The sequence below is a fragment of the Balearica regulorum genome, chromosome 8 (assembly GCF_011004875.1).
Source record: "Balearica regulorum gibbericeps isolate bBalReg1 chromosome 8, bBalReg1.pri, whole genome shotgun sequence".
Lineage (NCBI taxonomy): Eukaryota > Metazoa > Chordata > Aves > Gruiformes > Gruidae > Balearica > Balearica regulorum.
In genome coordinates this window covers 36,208,018-36,219,011 of record NC_046191.1, presented here as the reverse complement: position 1 = coordinate 36,219,011, position 10,994 = coordinate 36,208,018, and the positions used below count along the sequence as shown (strand labels likewise).

General features: G+C 48.0%; 1 protein-coding gene across 1 annotated transcript; it reads right to left on the bottom strand.

The window, feature by feature from the left end:
* Nucleotides 1-3,857, bottom strand: LOC142602833 (uncharacterized protein C12orf50 homolog). Its single transcript, XM_075760586.1, has 5 exons — nucleotides 3,827-3,857; nucleotides 2,838-2,987; nucleotides 1,443-1,607; nucleotides 388-465; nucleotides 1-267 (listed from the first exon to the last, which is right to left on the bottom strand). Exons 1-5 carry the CDS (start codon nucleotides 3,855-3,857, stop codon nucleotides 53-55), a joined length of 639 nt encoding a protein of 212 aa, XP_075616701.1. The 3' UTR covers nucleotides 1-52.
* Between the last annotated feature and the right edge of the window lie 7,137 nt (nucleotides 3,858-10,994).

Sequence of the window (10,994 nt, the reverse complement as noted above, 5' to 3'; positions counted from 1 at the left end):
AGTGAAGTCTTTTGACGCTCTTTGTCATACGCTATCCTTCATTGTCACTAATTTAAAGAAGAGGGGAGGAGGGGCAAGCGACATAGTAGTTTCTCCCTGTGACAGTAATTTTAAAAGTGGTAAACGTTGTCCAAGAAGATGAAAAGCACTTGCCTTTCTGCAAGTCTCGCTCGGTAGCTTCCAAGGGTAATAGCTCATTTTCCCGAGGTGAAGACACAGTTTTTGTTGATTGGTGTTCCTGAGGGTACTGAATCCCGTAATACTCTCCTAAACGTACCCCAAGAGGAGAAAAAAAAAAACCCAATGTTTACTGTATCGGCAGTATTGCTGTTTAGGGAAGAGTGACTATATTGCTGTTGAGGAAAGAGTGACTAATTTCCTACTTACCCGATTTATAGCATATTTCCTTTATTGCTCTTTCCTCTTCCATGTCTGCAGCAGTCTCAGGCACCCAGTCAGGAACACCTGTAGGAAGTGTTTTTAAAAGGTTACGCGGTATCTGTACAAAGACCTTCCACAATTCTTAATGGTCAAATACCAACGTGAGTTTCATTTTGGTCAGGGTTTGTTTTTTTCTGACTGCAAGCCCTGATTCTGGACAGAAAAATGATTCCTTAACAGCAGGAGTTTCCAGCTGCAGTGGAATTGCAGTTACAACGTGTATACAACGAGCTCTGCCCAAAGTTACTCTGCTGCAATGTCTGCCGGCAGAGCTGGTGAAGGGAGTGCTCCTTGTCTGTCTCAGTTAAGGCCGCTAAGAGCAGCAAAGCCCTACTTTTTATATTGTTTAAATTAAGGTGGCTTCCTGGGACTGAAACCGAGTTAGGAAGCGCTAACAGGCAGCCCTGAAGGGCAGGGGGAAAGTGAAAAGCAGCTTGGGGCGGCCTGAGAACTAGCACAGGAATTTGCGGAGTGCACGCGTGAGAGCAGGTCGGTCTCTCGCTTTCACTCCCTGGGACTGCACAATTCATTCCTTCCCAATGAGTCTCTCAGTCAAGGGTTTAACTACATTACAAAACCTAAACAAAATCTAGTATATCAATAAATGTATACACATACACATTCAGTTAAACTCATGAAGAGTTTTGAGGGGATTCTCTTTGCCAGATTGAAATTATTTAAGGGGAAGTCACACAACTACCTTTTGTAAAGCAACCTGTGACTTCACCTTCAGTGAGGAGCGTGTACAGCCCCTGGTCAAAAGTTTGTTTCCCAGAAAAGAAGTACCTCCTGAACTTGTCATTTCGTCCCCAAATGTTGAGAAATTTTGAAGAGTGACTACCAGTTCCAATATTTTGGAGATTACGTCAAAAACCCGTCAACACCTCTTTTCTCAAAACAGGGTGGTTTGATGGCTATGCTAATAAATCAGTTGCAAAGTACATTGCGAGAGTGGAAAACCCCCTTCTACCTCCTGGTAAAAGAAAGAAAAAATTGTTTACTGTTCTCCTCCTCTTCATCATCGTCCTCATCGTTGTCTTCATCGTTGAGGTTTATAACCAGTGGAGGGTGAATTGGTAGTAAAATATTCTTTCTATTTCTGAGTGACTCTTGACCATGGGCTGGGTGCGGAATCCCTTCTTGGACCCCTTGTTGCAATGGGGCAGCTGCAGAAAAGAACATTATATTCATTTTGTTAGGAGGGAACTGGAAGGTCAAATCCAGGTTCAGGCCAGCAGGTATCTTCTTGAAATCATTGCCAGCATTGCCATACTGAAGGAGTCATTAACTAGAGGGATTATGCCTTTTCGGACAAATCTTCTGCTGAGGTCGGCAAAAGAGCATCTTCCAAGTACAGAAAGTCTGAAAAAGCAGGTAGATATTTACACCATGGGACAACATGTGATCAGTAATACGGGGGCTGAAGTGAGTCAATGAGTTGAGAACTCAACCTGTGAAAATAGTTTAAACATCCTGAATAATAGGCAGGCCATGGCATCAGTTTTAAATTTTGAAGAGTTTAGCAATGCTAAGCACACGAGTACTGATGTTTAGCTTGTCGACAATTTTTTTCTCTCACAATTTTCTGAACCACAACTCTCTCTACTAAGTGCAAAGTGTAGATTTTGAGAAAGAACATGAAGTTCATGAAATTAATTTACGCTGAATTAGATGCTTGTGCATCTCTTGCTTGCCCACGAGCAGCATGCGTATCATGTTAAAGGCACTTCAGTAACACTCCTGCAGAGCAGATTGGTTGTATCTCGTGCAAGAGAAATTAAGATACAACGCTTCACTTGGTAGAGCCTTTATTTATTAATTTCATTAGTAATTTATTTATTGATTTAATTTATTAATTTGTTCCAAACAACAAACTGGAAATACATCTGCAGACACAGCACTCTAATCTGATGTTGTCTATACAAGGGCTGTCTCACCCATATAACAGGTTGTGCTCTATCAACAGATGCTGCTACTGGTGGCCCTAACAACCTCCTCCCTCCAACCACACACGCTGCTTTTCATTTCTCTTAAGTGCTTACCTGCCCACTAACCATTTTCACTCCTGGAGAGATTTCGTCTACCCAAGGAAGGCAACATTTTCACGCCATGGATCTTAGCAACCTAAATTGCCTTTTGTGACTTCATCTTTCATGTCACCGATAGTTACAAAGATTCGGAAGAAGACAGCTAAAAAAAGTCATATGGCAACCTTATTCAGATGCCAATACAATTCCTTTCTTTGCCTTCAACTTGCCGGGATCGCGGATCATACCTGATTGATTTGCCATGGTACATTTCTTGACCTGCACGTGTGCTACGTAAGCGCTGGAAGGACGTTTTTGTGCATTTACTTACTCTACTGGAGAAACGGCTGAGAAAATATTTTTACTCACTGTTAGTCGGTGGCAAAAAAAGTCCATTTATAAAACGAGGTTTGCTGTGATGGAAGGCACAAGTGATCCTCAAACAGCCTGAGGGTCGTGTTTCCCAGAAACAGGAGATGTTGCTGTACTTCTGCTGCAGGAGAAAACAGGTTTCAGGTACTGTAAATACAGCAATAAAACTGGGCTAAATGGATTCACATACAGCGTACTGCTGTGAACATATGACTAAGATTTTGTGGGACCACGCGCTGCTAGTTTAGAACATGTAAAGTTATCTTAAGCTCCAGGTAACTCTAAAGTTATCTTGAGCTAGGGCAAGGGAGCTTTTGTGATGTTGGTAGATGAGAATAGGAGCAAAGCAGTCTCCTTGCTGTACTGCAGTGCGTGCAGTATCACGGGGTACCGGTGGTTTCTTAATGAGTTTCTGTGTCATTTTTTAAAGGACATCAAAGTCACACTTGAAAATAGTTGAGTACGTGACGGGAAGTTCCACCCAGTTCCAGACATTAGCAGCTGGGTCTCGGAGCAGCATCTCCAAAACACGCCACTTTTGGACTGTCGTCGGGACAGCTGGGCCACCCCCCGAGACACGCTGGGGTCTGGAGCCACAGCCCATCTCCGTGGCATTAACGCCTCAGTCCCCGATGCTGGAATGCATGCAGTAAGCAAGAGCCCTCCACCCAGCCCTGGATTTGCACCAGGTGGAAGAGAAATATGTCTTTGAAGGACAAACCCGTTTTGAAGGACTTTGTTTTAAATGACTGATTTTGCAGAAATTCAGGTAGTCGCTACAAGCAGAAATTATAAACGTGGCCTACTTATTAACACAACCAATATTGTGTTGAGCCGGTAAGAGAGCAATGAGAGATCTTTATGTGGGCAATTATTAACCGATGTGTTCTGAGTGTATCTGAGCCGCGTTCACAGGAGAAATTGTCCATCGCTTAGATGATCGTGAGCTCTTCTCCCTGCTTCTGAAAATCAGCTGTTTGACCTACAGATGGGGCCAGGACCCACGCAGAGTGGCATAGCGACGTCTAACTTTACATAACCACCCTCCCTTTCAAGACAGATATGTCAGGAAAATCAAGGATACAAACCACTCTACAATCTACAGCATTTACCTGTGCGTAGGGGGAACAAAAATGGAAAGAGCGGTCATTCCCAGCTGTGGCCATTTCCAGCTCTCGGGCTTCTCCTCCACTCTCTTAGTACCGGCAGAACGGACCTGAAAACGTTACAGCTCTCAACATTCAGGCAAACCGTAATCGTGTCCTGAAAGCAGTAGTTCTCTCTCCAAACCTGCACCTTCAGACCTGAGCTCTGCTGCTTTTTGGAAAGAAAACTCCAACAGACGGCGAAAGACGCTTGAACGAAGGAGCTGCTACCTTCTCCGGGCTTGTTGAACCGACGAAGGCAGTTGCTAGCCGGTATAGAATGTTACGTTACGAAAGCTTCCAACTGCTCCTCCAGCTCGTGACCTCAGCATGATGGTGCTATGTGGCCTGTCCAGCTTGAACACCTTCCTCTCTCTCCATCGCTTCAGAGTAAAGTACGGAAAATCGGACTGTTTCAAAGGGTCTCCCATTCTGGTGTTTCTTTAACGTAAACCGGAACAAACCCATTTGGCAGGGCTACAAGAATACCCAACTTCTTGCTGTAGGAACTGTGGTCTTAGAAACAAATCTTTCATACCACAAAGACAAACCTTATCCTTTGACTAGTTTTCCCACCAAAACCCTTTTGGCCCGTGTTTTTCTGGCAGCACCTCTTTCTTTGGATGGAGAAACTTGCTGCTTCGTGTTAGTACGCTGCTAGCTGCTAACGGCTGACGTTGTTGGGGTTCATTGCTTTTCCTTGCTTCCATGATGTCCACTGCCACAGCTAAAGCAGAAAGAACAGCGTGCACTTGTGTCCCTAATTAACACCTCTGTTCTGGTTCCTCGTCCGAGGCTGCCTCTGAACAGACAATCTCCAGGCGGGGAAAGGAAGTTTCAGTCCTGGAAAGCGGTCAGGCAGGCTGTGACCCCCAGGACATGGGGTCACGGTTCCCACGCTGAGTGACCTCAGTGACTTGGAGATGACACTTCAGGTGCCAGAGACTCCACGGGCACAAACGGTACGAGGCTGGCTCAGCGGTGGTTACGCCCAAGCTGGGGGAGAAGTACGGAGACATTGAAACGACTGGAAGTTTTCAGGTCTCTCGAGGAGCCGATCAATTTGGTTGTGACTCAGGTATCAGGAGATGGCCCGAAGAGCTGTGAAGAGAGAAACGATGTGAAAGGGCTCCCACCTGGAGTACTGCGTCCAGCTCTGGGGGCCCCAGTACAAGAGAGACATGGAGCTGCTGGAGCGAGTCCAGAGGAGGGCCACGAAGACAGTCAGAGGGCTGGAGCCCCCCTCCTGTGAAGACCAGCGGGGAGAGGTGGGGCTGTTCAGCCTGGAGAAGAGAAGGCTCCGGGGAGACCTTAGAGCAGCCTTCCAGTACCTGAAGGGGGCCTACAGGAAAGCTGGAGAGGGACCGTTTACAAGGGCATGTACTGACGGGGCGAGGGCTAATGGCTTTAAACTGCAGGAGGGTAGACTCAGATTAGATACGAGAAAGAAATTCTTCACTGTGAGGGTGGTGAGGCGCTGGAACAGGTTGCCCAGAGAAGCTGTGGATGCCCCCTCCCTGGAAGTGTTCAAGGCCAGGTTGGGTGGGCCTTTGGGCAACGCGGTCAAGTGGAGGGCGTCCCTGCCCATGGCAGGGGGCTTGGAACTAGATGATCTTCCAACCCAAACCAAGCTGTGATTCTATGCCTGTCCCCTGTGGAAGGGACCCCACGCTGGAGCAGGGCAAGAGCGTGAAGAGGAAGGGGCGGCAGAGAGAACGTGGGATGAACTGAGCGCAACCCCGACTCCCCGTCCCCTTGCGCCGCTCGCGGGGAGCACGTAGAGCAAAAGCAGGGGGGAACTTGAGCCCGGGAGGAAGGGGGGGCGGGGGAAGGTGTTTTAAGGTTTCGGTTTTATTTCTCATTACCCCACTGGGATTTGCTTGGTCATAAATGAGGAGGGGAGCGACAGAGCAGCTTTGGGGGGCACCTGGCGTGCCGCTGTCACCGAAATTCGGGAATGAAAGAACCCTCATTACCACCAATTTGGCATTAAGAAGCAGGCATTTCCTTTATTGCAGCGCTGGGTGTCAGGAGGATAGATCCTCAAACCAGGCACACCTAATGCTGGTTCTCTTGTCATATTTATACACAAACGTTACAAAGATTACAAAGTGGTACGCTCCCCGTTACAATAATTGGTTCCTATTTCTTTGCCTAGTATGCAAACTAGAAGGCATGCTCAGTTCCTTTCTCCGCCTCTATACTATCTTATTAGTAGCTGGTATAGTTTGGGTAGGGGGCTTATGGGTCGGTGCTCCTGGGGACCCTGGCCCAAATTACCTTTCCCCTAGTTTCTCAGTATTTCGGTGTTGGTAGTTGCTTGCTATACGCCTCAGCAAGATAAGGATGTTGCTGGAGGCAATGAATGGCCTCCCTTTCTGCAAGGTATGTACATAAGGACCTTGAAGTGTCTTGGAGCTCCTCCTTTTTCTCATGATGCGTAGCAGGTGCTCATTCTAAGAATCGTTAGCCTTCTGCCTAAAGTAATAATGACTAGTTTCTTATCACATATAATACAAGGAGGCCTTCATTACAGGCCTTTCTTCTTGGCTACATTTTCTTAGGATGTGTCCTAGAAGCAGGCCTTCGTTCCAGGCCTATCTTTTTGGCTCCACCGGCAGGGTCAACCCGCCACAGACGGGCCCAGGGCCGTGTACCGAGGCAGAGAGCCTGGGGAACAAACAAGAGGAGGCAGCTGTCCTGACGGAGGCCAAATGGGGCGCGGAGAGGTCCCCGCACCCACCCTGGGGACAGGGCCTCCACGCCCCAGGCCCGTGGCACCCCGGCAAGCAGAAAAGACAGCCTGAGGAAAGGCTGCCCGGCCAGGGGAACGGCACCGCCAAGGGCTAAGGGCCGCCGCCGCGGCGCGCCCCGGGCCACCAGGCGGCCGCCTCAGCCCGGCGCCGAGCACAGCTGGGCCGGGGCGGCCCTGCCGCGGCGGGAGCCGCCGCTGTGGAAAGCCGAGCTGCCGCAGGCCCGCGGCCGGGCCCCGCCGGGCGGCGCAGAGCGGCGGAGCCAGCGCCTCGCTGAGGGCTGCTGGAGAGAGGCGACCGCCCCGCGCCCCGCCCCGCCGTCCCCGGCGAGCGCTCGGCCGTCCGGCCGTCCGGGGCCATGAGCCGGCGGGGCGCGGTGCAGCGGCAGCTGCCGGCTCTGTTCGGGGCCGAGGTGAGGGAGGAGCCGTCGGCCAAGCGGGAGCGCCAGGTGGCCGGGGCGGCACGGGGCCGGGCGGGAGGCAGGCGGGGCCGCAGTGCCGGCGGCGGGGCCGGGACAGGCAGCAGCACGGAGCGTGTCAGGTCCGCCCGGCCCGGCCCGGCTGCGGGGAGGGGGACAGCCGGGTGGCGGGAGGTGTCGCCGCAGGTCTGGAGCGAAAGGCAGGGTAGAGGTTTCCGTAGGGCTCGCCCCTGGCATGCGGGAAAGGAAGGTCGTTTGGGGGCCGTTTCAGCTCTGTCCCGCTCCTTTCCTGCCAGCTGCACCCCGGTGTCGGCCCTGAGGTTGCGTTTGCTTTTTCCAAGTGTAGGGAACAGCCAGGGCAAGGAACGGGGCCGCTCCAACATGCCGGCCCTGGGAGCTTGTGAGCCTTGTGGGGGAAAAATAAGCTTCGCTCTCTTTTTTCTTCTTTCTCGTCTTTCTCGTCTTTCTTTTTTCTTCCCAAGTCACCATGAACGCGTGATGGAGCCCTGCTTTCCTGGGGATGGCTGAACACCTGCCTGCCGATGGGAAGTGGTGAGCCATTTCCTTGTCTTGCTTTGCTTGCGCGTGTGGCTTTTGGTTTACCTATTAAAGTGTCTTTATTTCAGGCCACGAGTTTTCTCACTTTTTCTCTTCCGCTTCTCTCCCCCATCCCACCATGGAGTGCAGGTTTCTCATGCTGACTAGAGGCCTTGTTTCACTTCGTTTCCACTTTTGTTGTGTGATCTATTGGATTACAGCTGTTGTGACTTCACCTGTCATTAAACATCTTGACCGCAAAGTGGTAGTTACCGTAAAGATAGTCGGTGTTTATAGGTTGGTTTAAGTGAAGGTGCCAGTCAAGGAACTACTCCGGTTCTCAAATGTCCTATGGGTGGGACATTCCTTGCACACTAGAACTTGTATAGTAAAGGGTGTGTAATTTCTCTGGGGAAGAGTAACAGAAGCGTGGAGGTTGGGAGGAAATGAGAAGATGCATTGCATTAAAAGACCTCTGAAACTGCAAAGTGAAAACGTACTAGTATTTATTCATCTTAGAAATGATGCCTTAGAACATAGTCTGCAAAAGTCATTTCAACAGTCAAATTTTCATAACGAATTAAACTTAGTGAACCTGTGACCACACAGAACGTATATTTTATGTTTTCAATCAGTTTGGATTGGACCTGAACACAAAACATGGGGTTTTGACCCTGCCTTCTCTAATATAAACACACAGCAGTACTGCATTATTAAAAAAGCAACAAAACCAAACATGCAGAGCAATAACATGAAAACTCTTTCAAAGCAAAACTTCACCGCGCTTTTCTCCATCTGGGAAGAAAATGAGAGGACAAACACATGGCGAATGTTAGCCAATAAGAGAAGGCACAGCCAGTGTGAGAAGGAAAAGCAACTGCATCTTCCAGCAACCGTCAGCACTGAAACAGTTTAACTCAAAAGGCGGGCATTTAATTCTCCCCCTGGTACAGCACAGAACAGCTGCTTAGGTACTCACCTGGTTTTACAGAGTGCTTGGGAGTTTGAGATCGTACTACTAAATCTTTATTCCCTTTGTGGGTCTGACCTTTAGGCTTCTGCTAAATAAAGTCAGTGACTAAACTGAGATGCACCATCTGTTTCTGCAAGGGCTAGAAATCATAACATTAAAAAACTATACTGTATCTCTCTTCTCAAATGTGGCAACGTTTAGCAATTTGAGCTACACTGTGTAGCAGTTTATGCACCTATTTTCCCAAAAGCTTTTCTTACAGCATGTAAATGCTCTTTTCAATTTGGGCACAGTAGAAGGAAAAGGAATGTACTTATGGTGGGATACCTGCCTTTGACGTGACATATTAAAACCCAAGTTCATCCTGACATAATCAAAATAAAAGTTTTTTATTCAGTTCATGACATTTCCGATTGGGTATTCTATTTGCCCAAATACTTATTCCATGTAAAGAAATGTGAAGCATAAATACAGTGCAAGAGCAGCAAAACAAAATGCACCCTCTCAGAACAGAAGCAGGGAGAACTTCAGAGAACTATTTAAAATAGCACAAGCCTAGCAATTTGCTGTTGTAGCTCAAGAGCAATTAGTACAGAGAACAGCTCTGGGTTCCTGATAGACTGGTAAGCCTGTTTTCCAATTCCCAACTTGTCTTTCCCTCCCAGATGCTTTTGTTTTAAAATTGATGTTATTCTTCACCGAGGTTAAGATTTGCAAGATAAATAATCCCCTGCTTTATGTGGACTGAGCGTAGTAGAGTAATAATTTCTTAAAACTGTTCTGCGAATGGTAAAGAAGCCCAAAGGGGATTGTTCCAGTAGAGTTACAAACACAGCTGCTGCTGTGAGCAACACAGAAGTTGCTGTCCCAATGCCTGTAGGAAGTGAAATATTCTCGTCACTTCAGAAGGATTGTGGCAAGGCATAACACAGTCCGTCAGAGAGCTTTAATGAAAGGAAAAATTGTTTTAACAAAGCAAACAAGAACATTCCTGTGAACAGCAGATGGCCTAAGAACTGGTCAGGAGATGGCACTGAAGCAGCCTGAGAGCTATCCCTAGGCAAACCATAGTGAGACTTCTCCTGTTTTATTCAATTCAGGACGTAACAGTCTCTCTCTGCCACTCTTCTTACTCACATGTTGCATCTGGATGACGGGCATGTTATGTTAGGCCTTACAGCTTTAGCAAACAGCTCGGCAAAAATGCATGAGACCACCACTAAGTCCCCTTCCTGAAGCGGATGAAGAGTGACAAACAGCAGAATTTACAGAAGAGACATCTGGATGCTAAGTCGACAAACCAAGAGGACTTCTCTACAAAAGCAAGGAGGAGCATGCTTTATATAACATGTATACAAGGCCAAGAGCAGCAGAAATTATTTTTTTTAAATTTTTTGTTTTTTAAAGATTTACATTACACTTGCAGTCCTCCTCAGGTGCTGAGGCTATTACACTAGCTTGCATTTGTGCATGCTCAGAGCCAATGCTTCCTCTTTGACACAATCCACTTTGGTATACATACACGCTGTCAATGAGACCTAGCTGCCGCATTCTGGGATTCTTGCATAATTTTATTTTTTTTAATCAAGTCTGACACTTTTGCCCCGAGCAGGGATGAAATAAAAGGCCATACGCTATCGGATGGCCTTGTTAGCCAGGATACTTGTGGCTTCTGCCAACAGTAGTTAGAAAGCAGTGTTTGAGCCAAGCCTCAGCTTGGCTCACAGACCCTGGACTAACTCTGCATAATGCCGAAGGGCTGCTGGAGGTGAGCAAGTCTGAAACAAAGCCTCCAAGATGGGTTCTGCTGCTGCCTAACCTTGCAGGCACCTAAAATACTTAGAAAGCTGGGCTCTTCACAGACTTGCGTAGGTGTCTAGAGTTCTCATCAGATCCCTCTCCCTTGCCTGAGCAGGGAGAGAAGCATTTTTGCAGGCAGAGTTGGAAAGGCTGTTGCCACGCTCAGCTGGAGGGTGCTGGCCCCACAGCAGAGACATAATCGACTGTGCAAACCATCCTGGTCCATCTCGGTGTAAAACAAAGCTGGTCACCTTAAGTTGTCTTTCACAGAGAGTCATGTAATTTCAGTAAGCCATTCACGATATTGAAAAACTTCTCTCCTTAGTCGTACCTTTATTGTCTCTATCCCAACTTAATTCTTTACTTCCACAGAAGCTCATGAAATAAGGACCTAACGTGACAGATTTGAGTTTTCTTCTCAAGTGAGAGGAGCAGAAGGTTCCCATGAAGTGTGTATGAGCTACTTACACCCCTATGGGTGCTTCTTTTTTTGCTTTCCCTGCGAGCCACCACCACCTTGGAGAGGAG

Bases quoted from the DNA above. Each gene is read 5' to 3' on its own strand.
- LOC142602833 (XM_075760586.1), bottom strand. From the start codon at position 3,857: ATGCCACTCTGCGTGGGTCCTGGCCCCATCT. The intron at 1,608-2,837 runs GTGAGTAAAAAT...TCTTTTCTGCAG, and splicing joins TTTTTTGCCACCGACTAACA to CTGCCCCATTGCAACAAGGG. The intron at 268-387 runs GTAAGTAGGAAA...GGGTACGTTTAG, and splicing joins GGAAATATGCTATAAATCGG to GAGAGTATTACGGGATTCAG.